Genomic DNA, 22,185 nt, shown 5'->3' on the forward strand with positions numbered 1-22,185 from the left:
GTTGAGTTTCAAGCCAACTTTTGCGCTCTCCTCCTTCACCCGCATTATTTCTGCCATGAGATTGGTATCATCTGCATATCTGAGGTTGTTATTTCTCCCAGCAATCTTAATTCCAACTGGTGATTCATCTAGCCCCACCCTTCTCATGATGTGCTCTGCATATAAGTTAAAAAGGCAGGGTGACAGTATACAGCCTTGCCAAACTCCTTTCTCAGTTTTGAACCAATCAGTGGTTCCATGTCCAGTTCTCACTGTTGCTTCTTGACACGCATATAGGTTTCTCAAGAGACAAGTAAGATGGTCTGGTACTCCCATCTCTTTAAGAACTTGCCACAATTTGTTGTGATCCACACAATCAAAGGCTTTAGCATAGTCAATGAAGCAGAAGCAGATGTTTTTCTGGACCTCCCTAGCTTTCTCCATGATCCATCGTATGTTGGCGATTTGATCTCTAGTTCCTCTCCCTCTTCGAAACCCTGCCTGTACTTCTGGTAGTTCTTGGTCCACATACTGCTGGAGCCTAGCTTGTAGGATTTTGAGTATCACTTTGCTAGCAAGTGAAATGAGTGCAAGGGTGCGGTAGTTTGAACATTCTTTGGCATTGCCCTTCTTTGGGATGGGAATGTAAATTGAACTTTTCCAATCCTGTGGCCACTGCTGAGTTTTCCAAATTTGCTGACATATGGAGTGTAGCACTTTTACTGCATCGTCTTTTAGGATTTTGAGTAGCTCAGCTGGAATACTGTCACCCCCACTAGCTTTGTTGTTGCTCAGACTTCCTAAGGCCCATTTGACTTCACATTCCAGGATGACTGGCTCAAGGTCAGTGACCACCCCATCGTGGTTATCAGGGACGTTAAGCTCTTTCTTGTATAGTTACTCTGTGTAACCTTGCCATCTCTTCTTAATCTCTTCTGCCTCTGTTAGGTCCCTGCCATTTTGGTCCTTTATCATACCCATCTTTGCATGAAACGTTCCCTTCATATCTCCAATTTTCTTGAAGAAATCTCTGGTCCTCCCTATTCTATTGTTTTCTTCTATTTTTTGCACTGTTCATTTAAGAAAGTATTCTTTTCTCTTCTAGCTATTCTCTGGAATTCTGCATTCAATTGTTTGCATCTTTCTCCCTTGCCTTTCACATCCCTTCTTTCCTCAGCTATTTGTAAAGCTTCCTCAGACAGCCATTTTGCTTTCTTGCATTTCTTTTTGTTTGGGATGGTTTTATTTGTTTCTTTGTTTAGACAGTTTATATGCCGCCCCCATCGCATAAGCCTCGGGGAGGCTTACAATCATTAAAATCCCTCATATAAATACAAAAAAAAAACATAGAATAAATAAAATACCTAAAATAGTGGAAACAGCCTGGTCAGTTTAAAATCAACAAATAAACCTTAACTTTTAAAATAGCGTTTAAATAAAAAGATCTTGGCCTGGCGCCGAAAAGCAAATAATGACAGCACCAGGCGGACCTCTCTGGGGAGCGCATTCCATAGGTTGGGCGCCACCACAGAGAAAGCCTTCCTCCGAGTACTCACCCTCCTAATATCCTTCACGGAGGGTTCCTGGAGAAGGGCCTCTGCCGCCGATCTCTCGAAATTTTATTAGGATTTTGAACTAATACTACAAACATCAATTGTCACACACATCGGATTTACTGGGTCAGCCCCCTACTACATATCTTTTAACATGCTATGATCATACTAAAATCCATTTATAATAACTTGAAAACATCTTTAGATCGGAACCAAGTCCCGTTTCTCCAGCCAATAAAAAAAAAAAGTAATTCCAAATTTGATAGAAGTCAGTATCTTCCTCTTCTTCATTAGTGAAATCAGTCTCATCATTTCTTGCAAAATCCTGTTTCTCTTGACCAATGTCAAAGGGCAGCATCTCCAAGTTAAATAAGATTGCAATATCTTCTTTCTTCTTCAGTGATAAGTTCGATCTAAACATTTCTGGACAATTCAAGATCTTTTCAATTTTCTAATGATAAATAACTTCCTCACTACCACAATTACAAGTAACATCAAAAATATCCATTTAACATCTCTAAAGGTATCTTAACTACTCTACTTGGTGGTAACTAATGCTTATAATATCTTTTAAACTAATTTTCTTTAAGCTAAATTACTAATGTTTCATCTAACTTAAACACCATTTAATCAAATATGGTTAATTCCATATAAAAATCCAGCTGTTTACAGTCTTCAACATATATCAGCAACAACAATAGCTTAACCTTCCCATATCACATATAGACTTGCCAACCCATTTAAATCATTGCTTTTTAAGATAATAAGTTCTCTTATTTTCTATTACAGATAAAGTCAGAGATGTCCATTTAACAATAATACCTTTTAGACAGGATTTCATTAAGCTAAGTTACTAATGTTTCACCAGTAATAATAGCTTAGCCTTTCTACGTCACGTGTGAGCATACCAACCTATATGAATCACCCCTTTTTGGAATAAAAAGACTCTGCTGCTGATCTCAAGGGGCGGGAGGGCATATATGGACGCAGGCATTCCTTTAGGTAACTAGGACCCAAGCCATTCAGGGCTCTGTAGGTGATAACCAGCACCTTGAATTGGGCCCGGACTTCAATGGGGTTTTAGTCGCTACGTCTTGTACAATGTTGCAAACCTCCGTCCATAGTTCTTCAGGCACTCTGTCTATCAGATCTAATTCCTTAAATCTATTTGTCACCTCTACTGTATATTCAGCAGGGATATGATTTAGATCATACCTGAGTGGTCTAATGCTTTCCCCTACTTTCTTCAATTTAAGCCTAAATTTTGCCACGAGAAGCTCATGATCTGAGCCACAGTCAGCTCCTGGTCTACTTTTTACTGACTGTATAGAGCTTCTCCATCTTTAGCTGCAGAGCGCATAGTCAATCTGATTTCTGTGTTGACCATCTGCTAATGTCCATGTGTAGAGTCGTCTCTTGGGTTGTTGGAAAAGAGTGTTTGCTATGACCATTGTATTCTCTTGACAAAATTCTACCAGCCTCTGCCCTGTTTCATTTTGTACTCCAAAGCCAAACTTGCCTGTTATTCCGGTTATCTTTTGGCTTCCTACTTTAGCATTCCAATCCCCCATGATGATAAGGACATCATTTTTGGGTGTTAATTCTAGAAGGTATTGTAGGCCTTCATAGAATCGGTCAACTTCAGCCTCTTCAGCACCAGTGGTTGGGGCATAGACTTGGACTATTGTGATGTTGAATGGTTTTCCCTGGATTCGAACTGAGATCATTCTGTCATTTTGGAGATTGTATCCCAGTACTGCTTTTCCTACTCTTTTATTGAGTATGAAGGCTACTCCATTTCTTCTGAGGGATTCTTGCCCGCAGTAGTATACCTGATGGTCATCTGAATTAAATTCACCCATTCCTGTCCATTTTAGTTCACTGATTCCTAAGATGACAATGTTCAGTCTTGTCATCTCTTGTTTGACCACATCCAGCTTGCCTTGATTCATGGATCTTACATTCCAGGTTCCTACGGAGTATAGATCTTTGCAGCATCAGCCTTTCCTTTCACCACTGGATACATCTGCAACTGAGTGTCCTTTCGGCTTTGACCCAGTTGCTTCGTTCTTTCTGGCGCTACTAGTACTAGTCCCCTGCTCTTCCCCAGTAGCATATTGGACACCTTCCGACCTGAGGGGCTCATCTTCCGGTGTCATATCTTTTTGCCTTTTGGTACTGTCCATGGGGTTTTCATGGCAAAGATACTGTAGTGGGTTGCCATTTCCTTCTCTAGTGGATCACGTTTTGTCAGAGCTCTCTGCTATGACCTGTCCGTCTTGGGTGGCCCTGCACGGCCTAGCTCATAGCTTCATTGAACTATGCAAGCCCCTTCGCCACAACAAGGCAGTGATCCATGAAGGAGCATCACACTTTGTAGAATTATTTTTCCATCCATGACCACTTGGATGCCCTAATTGATACAGTTTCAGTGGATATGGTCCGCATTCTTGGAGAAATGAGATCTACCACATATGTGGTTGAGCTTTTCCTTGCCTAACTTATAAAAGCAACCAGAGGTTGAGGGGGATGAGTCTGGCTGCACATTTTGACATACATACTCTATATGGAGATGTCTTTGGGAAGTGTTCAAAAATTTCAGTTCCTACAGAATGCTACAGCAGACTATTGACTAAAGCCAGCTAAAGCCATCCTTAAGAGGATCACATTCCATGACAAACCACATTGGTGAAGGTAATTATGAAAATCCCCCAGCTTATGTGGCAGGAGAAGTAAGCCACTGAGCAATTGGGTCACTCATTCCACCACTTAAGTACTTTCAGTAGAAGACACTATGGATGCTTCAAAGTGATAGTGTTCACGCTCTTGCATAAAATTTCCAGTTATCATGTGAAGAACAACATAGATGGATTCATTGCAACTGTCTTAAAGATGTCCCTAGCAAGATTTTATTAGGACTAATTCAACGCACTCAAAACCAATGATAAGCAACACAGGAAGCATGTCCAGTCTTGCAATGTTGATCCCTCTTAGTCCAAATTGCAGACCAGAGGATTAGTAGGATGGAACTGCACAGGTGCTACAGTCCAAAACAACATTTTCCTCCAGATCATTATATAAGCTCACAAATGCACACAATCTTCCCATTCCTTCCAGTTTGGAATTTAATCATGCAACCAACAGTAACAGTTCTATACATATGAGGACAGAGTCTAAAAAACTTATCAGAAACTCTAAAGCAAACACCAAAGCACTTTGCAACACAGGCAAGAGCCAACAGCAGCAAAAGCTGAAAAGAGTCTGGGTAGATCTGCCAAATGTTAATTGCATCATGCTGCCAACTCCAGTCTGTGAATAATATATACAACTGACAGTTCTCTTGTACAACTCTACGATTCCTTGTTGCACTCTAGGTCAAACCAGCCAGTATGCACTGAGAGTTTCTAACATTTAACTAATGATTTGCTGACTGTAGTGTCTGTCTGATACAGTTGTCCCTAAATATCTACCTACCTATCTACCTACCTACCTACATCTAAATACCTGAATATCTAACATACCACTTTGTCTGAATCAGTGAATACAGTATGATGTGGTCACAACAAAAATCAAGGAATGCAAGACCAAAAATAAACACAAGCCATGTATATAAGCAGGTGCTATAGGTTTGAAGTTCAACATTACTTGTAGAGACATTTTTAAGCTCATACCTCTAACATAACCCTCACTTATCACATCAGTATCTTTCAATCATCACCACTTTCTTCCTGCTATCACACTGGTCAACCACCACCCTGAAATTCCATAAATTCAAATACAGGCTTGTTTATTTATTAAAAGCTTTTCTATCCCGTCCCCTACAGAACTTCTCAGGACGGCTTACAATAAAAGGTGTCAATGTAATATGTCAAATCTGATCATTTTATGCTAATAGCCTATTTTATATATAAGTAATATAAGTCTTATATTACACTGAATGACTATTTTGTAATTTTATTATATAGAAGTTATACATACCATACAGAATTTCTATGGAACAGAATTTAGACTGAGTATGGAAACTTTATGAAAGTAAAGGGGACAGCAAGGTAAGGAGACTGAGGCTGCTAAGATATGGTAACCACCATCTTGCTGAATTGCAGAACTGGAGGACTAGGGAGGCCAAGATCCCTTCTACTGCTTTTCCCATTTTACACTGGAGGTTTGGAATTCAGAAGCTTCTGAGCATCAAGGATGCAATTAATAGGACTCTGCCCTAAGAGGTCTTATAAAAATGGCTTTGCAGGCTTCTCTTGGGAGAAATTTCCATAGGAAAGGAATCAAAAGAAAACAGTCATGAGGAGAGGTACAGTTCAGCAACATATAGAGGACTGTGTGCTTGTCATCCCTGTTGTTGTTCTTCTTGTTGTTCTTGTTGTTTTTGCCCTACACAGCCTAAAATAAATTAACTAATGTGCTCTTAACTCACAGAACTACTGAATAAAATGTGCCACCACCAATTAAAAAAATAAAGCTGTGGGCTGCAATTCTATGTACACTTACCTCATTAGCTCAGTGCAGCTTACTTCTAAGTGGACATGTATAGGATTGCACTGTTCAAGATTTCCCGGTTAAAGTTTGAACCATAGCAAATACATAGCTAAAATTAGAATGTAATCCAGCACATACTTAATGTGCCTACATCACCCTGGAATTAACGTCACTTAAGTACACTTAACAATGCTCTGGGTTGTGCCACAGAAGATAAATAAGATCTTGCAGGGACACTTCATTAATACTAGTAGCATCCTACAAAACAACACAATTTAGTCCCATATTCACATTTCCTTGTTTCTCACAAAACTCACATTTTGTAGATTTGATGTTCTAGAGAAACAAAACAATAATGCAGCCACAAAGTATATGATAAATGCAAGAATATATATTTGTTCAACTTGTTCAAGTAGAAAAATCTGAATTCCGCAATTGAAGGATATGTTGCTATTGCAGGTTTTTAGAGCCCAGCTAATGTGAACTTGGATTATTATTTTGAAAATGGAAACTCTGACTTTACACTCTGTTCATATGATAAATGCTATGATGGGAAATAGAAGTTAGAAACAAGAAAGCCAGCTTCCTCAAACCATATTCCATTCAACTACATTTTAAGAAAATAAGCCACTCTGAATGAGCTCTTTCAAGAATTTTTCTCCTTTGCAGTGTGAAGTCTCAAGTGGCATTACTTTCCAGACTATGAGTCCAAGTTGTAGTAAGTTTGAAAGAGAATCTTGATGGAAAGCTTCTGAAATGCTCTGACACCCTTAAAAATGTTTAAAAGCTCTAACAAGTAGGCCAAACACCAAGAAAATGAGGCCCAAATTAAAGCTGACATCAGCAAGCCTACTTTATGTGCAGATCTGCCCCAATCATGTGTGGAACAGAATCAATTCCCATTTAAAAAGTAAAAGGGCATATAGCACAGGTTACGTCCACACTTTTGTGCCATAATCTGAGATATTAGGAACAAACTGGCTATGTTAAAATTTACTGGGTACAACGGTCGTTGGTAGATAAGCAGGAGATAGATATAGAATTCTTCATCAGCCCTTATGCATTTTTCTCAATAAATTGACATCTGAACCCAGTCCTTTATATGTGATTAGCACAGTGCCACAGACCACATTTATTGATATGAATCTGCCACTTCCATGTGCATCTAGAGCCTATCTATGCCAGTTACCATATTTTTCTGACTATAAGACTCCTCCATGTATAGGATGCCCCCCACTTTTACCGATCTCCAAGCGAGCAGACTGCTGCATGTGCCCACCGCCTCCCCGCACGTGCACACCCGCACCAGTCTCCCCCCTGATCACACCCGTGATCGTGCCAGTCCCCCCTCCCCCAAGCACGCCTGCGGTTCTCCTCTCAGCTCCCTTCCATTTTTAGGTAAATATTTTTTTTAAAAGTATCATCTTATTCATGGAAAAATATGGTATGTATAAGTATTTATGTTACTTTTCTTACCCATATAGTTTACTCTGATTAATTTCTATTAGGTATTTGAGTACTGACAGAAACAACATTCTGGACTATGCAAGACAGTACACAACATTTAAAACATAAAACCACGACACGTTTGTACCCTTTGTATTGTAAGTAGAGTACTCATGATGTATCAATTTGTGGGAAACATCTGCTAAATTGCAGAGTGTTGGTTTATAATTGTTTTGACCACACAGAATGAGTCAGATAAGTTATATCTTTCATTGGGATACCTAGATACAAATGTCTTCAAATGATGCATTTTCGAAGTGTCAAGTCTACTGTTTCTAATGATCACGAACCACATGAAGACCTCACAAATCCCAATGGTTATAAATACTAATCTTTAAGAGAGGATCAGTGTAGACAGCACAGTCAAGAAAATGTACCATGCTAGAAGACATCTGCTTTGATTGGTACCTCTTCTATAGTACCTTCACACTTTCAGTTTAGCACAATAGGGATGAATAAGCTATGGTGAAAATAGTTGCCTGGAAATAGCCATCTTTTACTCTTCCTCTGAATATCCATGCCCAAATCTCTCACTCAAAAAGTCGTAATACTTTTAAAAAACTATCTTATTAAAAATATTAGTTTACCCCTTCTTAGAAAACAAGCAGCATTAAGAAGGAATATAGAAGCTATACCTAATTGTTTCTCCATTACTAGTCATGGCTATTGGCCATGCTGACTGAGGATGTTGGTAACTGTAGTCCAAGACAACTGGAGGGTACCACGTTGATGAAGGCTGCTTTAAACTAAACAGGAAAGGCACTCTCCCTCTAAAAGATTTTTTTTATATCTGATTTTACATAACGTGAACTTAATAATTACACTTTGTTGTTGTTAGTCATGAAGTCGTGTCCGACCCATCGCAACCCCATGGACAACATTCCTCCAGGCCTTCCTGTCCTCCACCATCCCCCGGAGTCCACTCAAGCTCACACCAACTGCCTCAGTGACTCCATCTAGCACCTCATCCTCTGCCGTCCCCTTCTTCTTTTGCCATCTATTGTTCCCAGCATTAGGCTCTTCTCCAGGGAGTTCTTCCTTCTCAATTACACTTAGTGATACCTATTTAGGAAGGTTTGTCCAGTTATTTATTTTTTTAGAGGCAAGCCTATATAAATTTATGCAAAAGTGAACTGCTTAACAAAGCTTGCTTAAGATTGCATCTTAAGAGTGCTAATTGACTGCTAGAGGAGTGTGTAGGCTCCACTTTTTGCATTAAATTCAACAATTCTTAACACTCAAGGAGATTTCCACAAGATGCCTTAATTCTTAATACAACCTCCAGGTAGACAATCCTAAAAAATTACCCACAGTTTAAACCAGATCCTCAGGTTTACCCTAGTTTTAATTTGTGTTAAAAGTGCCTCTTCAGATAGCCTAAGGAAATTTGTACGTGGTCTGCAAGTTAGAACAAGAAATATTCCAACAAGGCAATAAAGGTTGAAGGCTGAATAAAACATTAGAAAACTTAAGTATTTAAATAATAGTTAACTATGAGCCAGGAAAAACCTTACGTGGATTAACACTAAGGGACACATGAAGAAGCAGGTGCTGGAGAAAAAAATTGTTAAGGCCACAATCCTTTTGATTGCAACCTCATTGCTTATAAGCCGTTGAACCTGGAAGCTTATGAACATTCGGTGTGGAGTGAGAAGAGCTCTAGAGGTGAAGTCCACTTTCCTGCACCTCGCACTACATTTCACTGAGGCACTTGGATGGAAGGGAGGGAGGGAGGGAGGGAGGAGCAGCATCTTCAAGATAGTTCTTATCCTGATGGCCCTCAGATGCCCCCTGCTCCCCATCAAGTTGTTTCTGCACTGGCTGAAAGCAAGAAGGAAGGTGAACGTAGTAGGGAGACTGAGTTCTGACACCAGATTGCTCTCTTCAGTAGCACTGTGTATTAATTTTTCAAGTCTTCAAGTATATTTCAGTAAAAAAGCAAAACCTTACCTTGTTTAATTTTCTATCAACTCAGATTATGAAAGGTGTGTTGATGCTCTCTATTTAAAAGATTCTTAACTTCATATGCTATTCAAGCAAGGGTATACTGATGTCTGTTTATGGTAAGCTGAGCTTCCAGATTCAACATGTATCAGATTCCACCATCCCCCTTCCAAGGTCATAACATTGTCTATAGTCTTAGAGGGGCTGTACTAAAGAATTCTATGGTCCCTGGAATGTTCTCCAGGGACCACAGGATTGCTTTCTTATTTTACTTTCAGGAGTAGGTGTTGTCTAGCTATAGACAATGCACTAAGGATGAATCATAATCCAGTTCTTCTCATTCTTTTTATCTATAGGACAGTTAAGCTCCTTTAAAAAAAGTGCTTTCAAAATTAAAAGGCTAGGAGAATGGCTGTATCTAATAGATATAATAATATTAGCAGTTTCTATTGTTCCTTTTAAGTAGTTAGTATTTTCTGTTTCTTATAGCAAAAGGTTTTGAAATTGCACCCACAAGGTGTCATTGGAAAGTTGTAATATAATACTCTTCACAACATGCCATTTAAAAACTACTGTATAATGCAGCCCAAAGGCCAACTTTTAATTTGGAGAAGTTCTCTGTGACTGAGTTCCAGTGGTGGATGGAGCAAAAGGAGCAGGGTCAAAACTCTCCATATGGCAACATATTTTAGCTTAATGCTCTTACTGCATGCAATTAAGCCTTAGGAGAGACATTTCAACCTTTTAGAATTGGGGGGGGGGGCTGCACAAAACTCAGGAAACCTCCAAATGAGCAAGCGCTGGAGGAAAGGGGGAAGGTTGAATTTGATTGCCTTATAAAATTGTCACAGATTTTGGAATCCAAATTCTGTGTTTTCCCAGTTTCTCCAGGTACTGGAGCACTCTTGGTTAAATTGACCAGGTATTCAGCAAGACCAGAGCTACAGTGCCAATTCCAGGCAATGGGATGCTCCAGAACCTAGCAGCTGATTTTAACTATTATTTGGTGCTCCTGCTATAATGTTATGCTATTTATTATTGCTTTTCTGTTTTCACTTGTCTAAACTTTGTATATTTGGCATGTTTTATGTTGTTGGTTTTTATCATGTAAATTGTCTAGAGAGCCATGTGATAGACAAAAGTGTTAAATAAATAAATCCCCAGCTTTATAAATAAATAAATTCCTAGACCAAACTGCATGGCAGGGTGCGGGAAGGAGTACATAGCTGCAATCATGTGAACTGGATTTCTGTGTAAATAATACCTCAGATATAAACATAAAAATACTTGTTTGGCTCTGAAGAATTTAATGATAAAATAAGGATTTGCTGTGTTGTGCAAGTCAGTCAAAGAATTGCACATCATGAAATCTTCCCTGAGTAGCATATGTCTTCAGGAGCTATTTTACCAAAGTAGAATCTGAATCTATTCCAAAATGAAAATAATGACAGCACAGTATTACAGAATCTGAAAGAATGTTACAGGAAGTGTAGAAGGTGTAAACTGAAAAACAATTAATAAACAAATGTTTTTGTTGTGAGCCGCCCCGAGGCTTTGTTGTGATGGAGGCGGCATAGAAATGTTTTAAATAAATAAATAAATAAAAATAAAAAGCAAAATAATCAGTACATAATGAGTGTTGTGAAGGATTAACTTACCCCCAACTGAAATGCAATGTGATTTTTTTGAAAGGTGCAAACCAAATAAAGACAGTAATGAAAACACAGAAGAAAAAATAATGAAGCCAATTTCAGACATTATGCGTACTTCAACAGTATACTGCTCCTTTAAAATAATTTAGCTAAGAAAGCAGGCAGGCACCCATTCCACATTACACCACCAAGCAACATTCACCGTACTATGATCTAGCTAATAAGGCTTGAAATACTGCAGAGCTAAATCTCATGACTGTCAAGTTATCAAATGACAGTCTGACTATTCAGCCACCTGAAAACTGACAGATAAGTTTAAACAGATTTGCTGAATCTTTCTTGCTGGTATGAGATGGGGACACTTTTCTTAGCTAGCTTATGAAATGCACTGGGTAAAAACTGATAATTGAAAGGCCCCAGGTAGGTGCTTCTGGATGAGACGTCCATTGAGCAATCATTCTCCCTCATTCACAGAATTTTAGGTGAGTTTAGGTAACATCTTCCTAGTTGATATCTGAGTTTATGAAAAATAAAACACTTTTTAAATCTATTTTTAATTATGTGAGCCTGGGGGCAGCCAGCTGCCGCCTCACTGAGCCCTGGGGTGGCCAGCTGTGTGGCCTTCTCCTCGTAAGCCACCGTCTCGCCATGCCTGCACCCACCTGGAATGTGCCCGCCGCCGCCTTTCAACTGGCCCCCTGTTGAAAAAGTTTGAGGACCCCTGAGCTAAATAATGCTTAGTTGTGAGAATGTTTATGACACTCTTGTCTGTACTTCTAATTCTGAAAGGGCTTCTTTAAAATATGCACTACTAAATCCATTTTGAGGATCTGAAACCCGCTCAGAACTCTTCAAACAGGCTACAATCCTGTACACACCTATTGAATTCACTGGGACTTCCTTCTGAGCATCAAATTGTGCTGCCTAACATGTAAATATTTACTCCCAAGTTCTCAGCCTATAATACTGGTTTTCCAGTTGTATTTGAGTTGTTTAGAAATATTTACTACACTGTCCATTTGTTCTCTTTGTTGGACAAGAGGTTCTTATCCTCCAATATACTGAACTGCACAGGTAGGCATACTATAGATACGGCTGCATAAGACCAGATTAAAGTACAAATAATGTTTTTAATAACATGTGAAGACTAAGAGACAACAAAGAGATTAACGTTTAGGAAAACAGCATGCATTGGTGAAAACTCATGCAATAATTTTACGATACATATAGCTATTGCTTTTGCTTAGCTATTAATCCAGAAGAGGATCTTTCGGATTAAAAACTGCTCCATTTTTTTATCCTTTTGATTTTTTTCTAACATTTTACTCTAAAGCAAGTAGGACCTCAATCTTACATGATACATGAGACCTTTATGGGTTGAAAGGTCTCACGTATCAAATGGCTCAGTATGTTGTGTCTAAAAGGAATTCTGGATCCCACCATCTATAAGATAATGCTGGTCTTTGAAAAGACCAGGAATGATCATAAAAACATGAGTAATAAAATAATCAGCTTGGATATACTTATTTTTCTTTAGTTTTTACACCTATAGTTATATCCAGTAAGTGTTCCCACTGGGCAAGTCCATTCTGAATCTAGAATCCATATAAACTATTAAAACAAATAGCATGACTTCCAATTTCCACATTCTAATAATCCACTGCCAGCTCTCAGCGCTATTTTCAAATTACATGATTCAAAAACCAGAAATTTATTTCCAACCCCCCATGTTTCAGTAAATAACTAATTAGATTTAAAAAAGAGTTATCAATGTTGCTTGCATATGTATCTATGCATGTATTGAATTTATAGTGGTTAATAAAAAAAAAAAGAACTAGCATAGTGAAGGAAGACATTGCAAAACATCTGGGAACCGTTTTTTAGTGTAGGGGAAAAAGCTGGAGCCCTCCAGATGTTTTCAGATTACAACTCCAATAATTGTTGACCATTGGCCTGTCTTGGACTGATGGGAATTGTCAGCTAATATATCTAGAGGGTACCAGAGTGTCTACTGCTTTACAGAAATCTAAGATTTTGGGTGGGAACTATCTAAAAGCTGGAATGAGAGAACTGATAACAGGAAATAGAAAGAGAAACAGCACTTGATATTTTATGATGATTTTGTAGTTTTGGCACCTTCCATCCAAAAATTGTACTATAATGACCACTGAGCATAATCTGCTAGTCTCAGTCTGGAAAGTCTTGTGTTACAGCAGTAGCAAGACTTCTCATTTTTAAAAAGGCCAAGGCATGAGTTCTTTCACTTTAAAAGGGGAAAGCATCTCATGTTCGAAGAATTATTTCAATAGACTCAAAAGTTTACTCTCCTAAGATATGAGCTCCAAGCTATACACAATCGCTGCATAACTCATACAGATTAGCCATTGCTATTCCTAATATGAATAGGAAAAATATGAAACCAGGTGAAACAATAGTACTGATCATTTCTGTGTGAACACTAAGAGAAGCCTAATGAAATCTTGTTCTCAGATTTGTGTTTATCTTATTAAGAATCACACTGGTCAATTAAAATGCAAGCAGATAAACAACAATAATAAAGAACATTAGCAGTATATAAATTTATTAAAATAGCCTTCTCTAATCTGGTGCTCTCCAGATGTTTTTGACTACAACTCCTATCACCCCAACTTTTGGTTATGGTGGCTTGGACTGATGAACATTTTAGTTCCAAACATCTGGAGGGTCCCACTTAGGAAACCAGCTATTTTGGAAGCCCAAACCCACTTAGGATGATATTGCTATTAGGACCCAGTAAAACAGGTGTCACCAACATTTTTGGATCCATTAGCACATTTGAGAACCCACTGTGAGCGGCATCACATAATGCCTAATCAAAAAGGAGTTATGGGGGTGGGGTGCAGAAATAGGGAGTCTAGGGCTTAAAAGGAAGAGAAAAGGTGGCTATGGATGGGTAAGGGGGAGAGATAGCAAAGGAATGGCTTCAGTGGCGAGAAATAGCAGGGCCAGTGTCTTGGAGTGGACTAACAGAAAAGGAGAAAAGTCTGTGAGGACAGAAGATTGGGCAGGGCCAATAAGCAACTGTTTCCTTTTATTCCTGCCCACTGAAGCTAGCAGGTTCAGTTACAGGAAGGAGAACTTGGTGCCTTAACATATTGTATTTTATTTAATTAAACATAAATGTTAAGGAGGCAGGGAGTAGATAATTGCGTCCCTTGGATACTGCATCAGGGACCCCACACTAAAATGTAAGAAAACCGAGAACTAGCTTCTAGTTGTTCAAATCCATCTTAATAAAAGGATGATAAACAAATGGGAAGAGGGAGAAACAGTTGTGATTTGTGTCTGTACTGTATGACAACATCTCCAAGTCTGCATTTTATAACCATCCTGAGTTAGAACACAGGAGTTGTTTCGCAGACAGAAACTCAGCTTACATCCAACTAAACAACCCACAGTTAGTCAGGGCTACAGATTATCAGGTGAGCACAGTGCCTCCCACCTGCTCACCATTTCAGTGTTGCACTGAGTTTCACCAGCAGCCCTGCAACACCGCATTCAACCTCACAACCATGGGAAGAATTCTGGATTACTTTTCTATCAACCACTTCAAGTTTTGGATTTGCATTTCACATCAAACAACCCAGAAACAGGGTGTTGCTTGGTTGCTGATGAAGCAGATGCAAAGACGAATCGCAGAGTGTGCAGGAAGAAGTGCACATGCTCACCCCAGTGCTGTTCCACCAATCCATGGGGTAAGTGTTAAACAATCAGGAATGTGCTTACATGTGAGCCAGGCAGGAGTCACAGTAGAATTACCTTCTTAAGGCATAAAACAGGGCTATAAGGTTCCTCAAAAGGTAGAAAATGATGTTTTCTCAAAAAGAGATGTCTTTTTGCTTTAGTATTTTTCCCCTATAGTTCTTACATACTACAATCAAAGCACCTCCCAAGCCATTCTTATGACATTTAATTAGATAATGGGTTCCCTTTAATGCTGTTGCTCTACCAGTGAAAGAGAAACTGTTAATGAACAGATTTCCTTTCTCTCCTGCATAATTCCTCCAGATCTGCTCCAGGAGGTTGAGATATTCTCCAGAACTGATCTGAAAGACTGCAGGGGAAAGAGAAGTCAGGTTGAGTCTGTTTGTGTTAGTGGATTCCCACAGGCGCAACCATGAATTTAAACTCTGCTTCTAGAATTTTCCTTGCTTTCCTACCTCCTCATATAGAGAAACTAGAATCCCATGAGAATTGTAGAGAATTCTATTCAAAACTTATTTACAACTTAATGCAGATAGATCACAAGATATTTGAACATGATTAATATGTTTAAGATACTATACCAGTAGTTTCAGATACTATATATACAATATAGAATGTACATGATGTTTATGCATAGGGTGGAGCCATGGTTCAATAACAGAACACATGCTTTGCATGCAGAAGGTCCCATGCAAAGCAATGGAAAATGCAAAAGCAATCCAGGTGTGGGCTGACATCTCCAGGCAGCATTGCAAAAAATCCTGCCTAAAAAATGGAGAGCTGCTGCAAGCCAGCCTTGACATATACCAAAGGTCCTAGTCAGTACAGTGGTACCTTGGCTCACGAACTTAACCCGTTCCAGGACTCTGGTCGTGACCCAAATTGGTCGTGAGCCAAGTTAAATTTCCCCATAAGTTCAATGTAAATAAGCTTAATCCGTTCTGTAACCATTTTGTAAATCAGAAAAATGTGAAGCAAAGTGACAACAACAAAGATCGCAGCCATCTCCCCCCCCCACCCCAAGCACAAGCATAGCCATCTCCCCGTCCCCCCCAGCATGACTGAGATCGCACCCATCATCCCAGTGCGCTGGGGGGTGGGGGGGGAGAGACAGGCATGATCGCGGGCGCACTGGGGGAGGAAGAGACAGGCTCAAACGGCGTGCTGGGGGAGGGAGAGATGGGTGCAATCGCGGCCATCTTCCCCCACCCCAGTACGATTGCAGCCATCTCCCCACTCGGGGGTGGGGTGGGGAGATGGCCACGAGCACAGTTCCTTTCGTGCGGGGAAGTCATGTGTGATCAGAGGCGCACTGCTGCAGGAAAGACAGGCGCAGCACAGCACAGCTGCAGGGGAGATGGCCAAGATTGTGCCCGTCTCTCCTGCAGGAGCGTGCCTCTGATCACACACGCCTAAATTCACTCAGCAAGCTTTATGGCTAAATGGGGAGTTAGAATCAGGATCAAGAATTCAAACTGCAGGAAGCTACTGAATCCCTGTGAAGAACTTATAAATCTCCAAGCACAGTAAAACAGTATTTGATTTTCAGCATTTCTAAACGAATGCCCCTATTCAACTACATATGACCTTAACTTTTATCTAGGAATTAACAGTTCTACATAGGAGTGATCAACAAAGGAAACAAACAGAAGCTAGTATAAAGATAAACTGTACAGAAAGACACAAAAGAAACACACAAAGTACTCCCTAATGTGAACAGCCTTCACCCCACATGTTTAGATTCAGATGCAATCCTATGCTGCACCTTTACGAAGGCCCTGGGCACACGGAAGTAAGCCCCATTGTGTTCAAAGCAAACATGCATATGTACAAACTGAACACCCACACTAATGGGGAAGCATTTATTCACTGAGCTAGGCTACACAAGGCTCCAGAGATCTGAACATCTAGTTTCAGAGGGACTCTGGTTTCTTAACTAGTAGTCCTTGTTGCCACATAGCAAGTGGCTATGCAAACTGTTTTCTTGGACTATAGCATAGTGCTCTTCAAACAAAAATGTCAAATCCTGCTGAGCATGTCTATACCCTTAGATTTGGGCAGCCCTTTTTATCCCAGCCATTGAGTTGAACATCTGCTTCATCATATAGAAGTAAAATTGTTTTGTATCAATTGAAACCATCAGCTAAGCCACAACATTTAGTTCAGTTTCCTTCAAGAATTTAATGAAGGGTAATGGGATATCCTTTATTCTGCCAGCAATTTCCATCAGTATAAAAGTGTGCAAGCATTCAAGACACAATATTCTACATTACAGAAAAATTAAAACATGCAACTTCAAAGTAACACACACTTATAAAAATACAAGTTCATTCCATTTTTAACTATCAAGTTGCCTATTTATTATCTGGTACCAACAGACAAAAGTGGTCAACACCTCAAACAGAGGAATAGTCAGCAGCTGATCCACCGAAGAAACAGCCTCCCACTTAGAACAGCTAGATTTGTACACTAAGTCAAGAACAGCATCTATTCATGGACCCTTGTAAGGCAAAACAACCAACTGGGAACCCATCCTGATGATCTCAGAGCTTGCCAGTATAAAACCAACACTGTTGATCTCAATCATCTGCAGCTATTACATTCTTCATGAGTTCCAGTGAAGTTTGGAACTCCATTATCATGCACATACATTCTAAAATATTCACAACAATAGATTTTCCACATTATGCAAATAAAATCTCAGTAGGATTAAGGGGAATTAGTTGAAGCATGACATGAGTTAGCTATGGCATGTGTTCTCTAGTAACATCCTACACACATGAAACATTTATGTGATTTTCAGAAGTGTGCACTCAAGATCCCAAAGCAGATCAGTGCAGTTTAGCTACCATGCCACACTCATACTAGGTAGTTAATTGCTGATGCAAAAGTACATGTTGCCCTACCTTTCAATACATGATTCTGGGTGAACTAGGAAATCTAATGTGTATTAGCTACTGCAACTATGGATGGCACCATGAAAGGACAGTTATTACTTGCAGAGGGCAAAGGTGAAATCTCAAGCATGATTCTATGAATTACACGCATATTCTCCAACAAAACTATACCTACCCCACTGAAGGTAACACAGATATACTACAGATATCCACTGTCTAAAACAATTCACATGATCAAAAGATAACCTCCTTTAATAACGTGGGAACAAGCACCAAACCACCTGGCGGTGAGGTCGCCAAGTCTATCTGTGGAAACGGATTAAACTTCATCTCCACCACGGTCGCACAATTGTGTTCTTCCAACGCGACTCGGTTACTTTTCCCTCCGCCGCCGCCTCCCATCTTTTGTCCTTCCCCCTCTCCATTGCAGGATATTCCCCCCTCACCCTCGAGTGAGTCCAAGGCCGACTAACTCAAGCTATATGCCCTTTTCTCATTCGGACACTCCGCAGAACCACCCAAAAGTTTCCCCGGACTTTTCCCTTCTCCCTTCTGTGTCCCTCAAGCGCGCGCTTTCCGGGGAAAGGAGTGCGGAATGGCGGCGGAGGCGTCTCGTTACTTTTCCTGCGTCCGGGGCCCAGCCCTGCGCCCCACCCAGCTCCACAGGTAGGGAAGCAAGCGAACGGCAGGGCCCTCTCCCCACATTCCATAAAGTTGTTGACGGGGTCCGACGACCACACTCACCTTTCCGCCATGTCTCCGCTCGGGCCGCGCCGCCCTGGCTTTCCTCCTTGTGCCCCTCAGGCTGAGCGAAGGCTGTTGCTCCTGAGTGAGACAGGATCAGGATGTGAAACCCGACCCCGCCTGCCGCTGCTGCCCCTCCCGCCTTCGAGACGAGTAAGCCAGGCGGGACCCGCTCTCCCAGCCCCTCTGGTGGGGAAGGCCGGCTCCGGCCTGCCAGTGAAAACTGGAATGAACGGGGGCTGGGGATCAGAAGCGAGCGGCCGTTCGTGGCAATCTGGAGCAACAAAAGCCGTTTTCCTGCTCTTTCCCGAGCTGGTAAGGCTCCGTAGATGGGACAGGAGACGAGAGCCTTTTTTTTCTTTAACTCCCCGTCTGCAGGACATCATGCTTTGCAGCATGTACACACCTTGCTCTACACTCAAACTTACACTATGCAACTCAGTAAATCACCCGAGGGTATTTTGATCACCCTTTTAGTCAATGGCGATAAAAGCATGTATAACTTTGCTCTTTCAGTTCATATTATTATATGCACAGATTGAAAACTATGATCTATGTTGGTGGTTCTGTGATCACAAATCGGGATTAGGTAAGACCTATGCTTGGAAAACATATTGGATGAGATGGACATTTTATCTACTGTTTTTGAATCTTGGGTTTACACGCCAAACCACCTGCTTTTTCTTGGAATTATCAAAAACGTTTTGTTTCTGTTCCAGGGATCTCTAATACAGAACTGGAAAATTAATTCAAACATTCTTAACCTTCTTGCAAAATAAACAGCTATTATATATTTCCATGTACAGATACTAAATCTATGTTAATCATCCTGAGTAAAGGTTTCCTAAAATGGCTGTCTTAGATTCAACTGTCAACATTGTGGTTCTGCTGGTTTCTCTTGCTTATAGCTGACCTATTTTATTATTTGATTGTTACTGTGTGTTTCACATTTTTCAGGTGTACATGACCTACAGAATTTCAGTGTTTGAGGAGTTTGAAATGAATAATTATGCTTTTCCATGTTTCTTCAATACTGAGATTCATGTCAGCAAACATATACAAAATAAAAATACATGCTTACTGAGTTATGCATCAGTATGCGATATAGATACCAATTTGATATATGCTACCATCCTTTACCTGCATCTGAAGCAACAATATGTCATGTCATCTCCGCTTCTCTTATCTTATAAAAATTAATATGCAGGCATTCTTCATCTTAATGAAATACCAGAGAGTGGACCCAGGTTTGCATGGGTTGATATAGATACAGTGAAGCCTTCAAGCAAAATTATGTAGATAGCAGAGTTGGACATTTATGCCTCTTCCCAGCCTTTCTGCTTGAGTGAGGCCTTGTCTTTTGATATGTCTAGGTAAGACCCCTGCCCTGAGGAAGCTATAGAATATGTCCCTACAGTCTCCATTCCCGGAGAAGAGGCTGTTTCAGAGCAGGGAGAGGGAAGTCATATACCTCTGTGCCTCCCTGGCTTGAACTTGACAACTGCAAAGTTGATTAAGGAAATTAACATGTTTTAAAAAACAAATAACCATAAGGTACACACCCCTCCTATCTTCTTAGTATGCATGCCAAGTTTCAGGTGTTTAGTTTTTATAGTCTTTGAGCTATGCTGTCAACAGACAGTCCAGCTCACATTTTTTATTTTTATAGAAGATGAAACACATTTCATGTTCCATGGAACTAGTTCATTGTGTAATTATCATAGAGAGTTTATCTGCAACTCTGTCTCTGAGTACAGAAGACAATGAAGAGAACTTTATTAATGGCAAGTGGTGGTCTAATATGGATATATAGCTTCTAAAGTATTAGTTCATACATTCCCATACTACACATCAAGCAAGTTTGGCAGAAGCATGATTCTGGAAATACCATTGTATCCTAAAGGTTTTAGAGTCTAAATTCAGTAAAATCTAGTAAGCCTGGCTGCAACTTTGTTCTGCAGTATTGAATTACTAACATGAAGATAGTACTGTGTGGAAGCCCCAAAGGGAAATTTACTGAGACTCATTAATTCAGAACAGATTAAACCATAATAATGGAAACCAGCATCCTCTTCTTACTAATAAGGCATAAATGGCCTTGAACAAGTCATTCAACAGCCAATCCTCTTCCTTCAGAAAGTGTGCCAATTACAGTGGCCTTATTTTAAATATGAGACAATTGCAGCCCCTGGTGGCTGCTCTTCCCAATGAAGTGGGAAATCTCATCTCTCTGACATGTGTCAGTATCAGTAAAGACTCAGTCACCTTCAGCATCTTCTACATGAGAAAGTATGAAACAGACACTTGGATGAAATGAAACTCTAAAGCATTTACAGAGACTTACCAGAATTGTCTTTCAAGAGCTTTGGGATGGAAGATTGCAAGTAATACAGTATTTGGGACGGCAGGGAATGAGGTGGCTAGATGGAGTCACTGAAGCAGTAGGTGTGAGCTTCGGTGGACTCTGGGGGATGGTGGAGCATAGGAGATCCTGTAGGAATGTTGTCCCTGGGGTTGCGATGGGTGGGACACGACTTCGCAACTAGCATAGCATAGCATACAATGTACATAAAATCTCCAACAATATAGATCACCTCCTGTACTATAGCCTATTGACTCAAAAATATTTTGATCGCAGTAATTCACACACCATGGAGTGACAGCAGACTTCCCTGAAATTTAATTGCTAATGGAGGTAAAGTTATAAGTCTTCTCAGGCTCATTAATACCTAAGGCAACTGTAAGGTGGGGCACATATCAGTAAGGAACTGTGAGTACAAGTATCAACAGGTAAAGAGAGGAAAGATGGTAAAATATGAGGAAAAATATGGCTAACTAATGGACAGAATGCAACAAGAAGCTGAATAGGGAAAGTTTTGGGGGGGGGTGTAGCATGCCATAGAAAAGCCAACACTCTGATCTTCATAAATTATATGTAAATATTGCATTTATATCCTATATTTTTCCCTTCAAATAACTCAGGATGGATTATACAACTCTCCTCTTCCTCCTCCTCTCCATTTTATCCTCACAACAACAGCCCTGTGAAGTAGGTTGGGCTGAGAGTCTGTGACTCTCCAATTATCAGTTTTAATTGGAGAGCATTGCACAAACCCACGAGCATTGCACAAACCTATATTCAGGTTTAAAATACATGTTAAAATTTTGTCTGAAACTCAGTTGTCTACACTTGGATCCAATTTGAGTTCTTTGACAGTATGTATTTCATTCTAATTAAGCTAGTGTCAAAGTTATTAGACAAGGGATTTTAAGGAGACTGTCATACGAAACGTAAATTATATGTTGATTATATAGGTGTACTCTGGATCTGATATTAAAGTGGTAGATCTATAGAATGAATGAAAAGCTAGACGTCTACCAAAGACTAGTTGAACCAGATCTATCCATGGTTCACAAAGTAGAAATCAGGGACTAGGAATGCAATTTCTAATGACACCCTCCCCACACACAAGTATCACATAAATTCTGAAGGCTCATATGTGGATTATATTTACCAGGGGTATTCATAGCTTCTTGAGCATAGCCAAGCCAGTGTGTTTCCGGGTGAAACACACCCATCTTGTAATTCAAGATCAAATCTGTGGTGTTAAGATGACACATTCTTAGGGAAATATTGTATTACTGCTTCTGTCCTAAACCTCATGAAACATGAGG

General features: G+C 40.0%; 1 protein-coding gene across 5 annotated transcripts in view; it reads right to left on the reverse strand.

Moving 5' to 3' along the window:
* Positions 1-18,639, reverse strand: part of LOC123031994 (rho GTPase-activating protein 39-like) — a 97,926-nt gene extending 79,287 nt beyond the window's left edge. For 4 of the 5 annotated variants that reach the window (XM_044447566.1, XM_044447564.1, XM_044447565.1 and 1 more), the window contains exon 1: positions 18,511-18,639. In XM_044447566.1, coding sequence (XP_044303501.1) covers positions 18,511-18,521 — 11 coding nt within the window. In that variant the 5' untranslated portion in view covers positions 18,522-18,639. The remainder of the gene's footprint in view (positions 1-18,510) is intronic. The other variant, XM_044447563.1, reaches the window with a different exon arrangement.
* Positions 18,640-22,185: the final 3,546 nt, after the last annotated feature.

The sequence above is a fragment of the Varanus komodoensis genome, unplaced genomic scaffold (assembly GCF_004798865.1).
Source record: "Varanus komodoensis strain SLA01 unplaced genomic scaffold, ASM479886v1 scaffold52, whole genome shotgun sequence".
NCBI classification, from domain to species: Eukaryota; Metazoa; Chordata; class Lepidosauria; order Squamata; family Varanidae; genus Varanus; species Varanus komodoensis.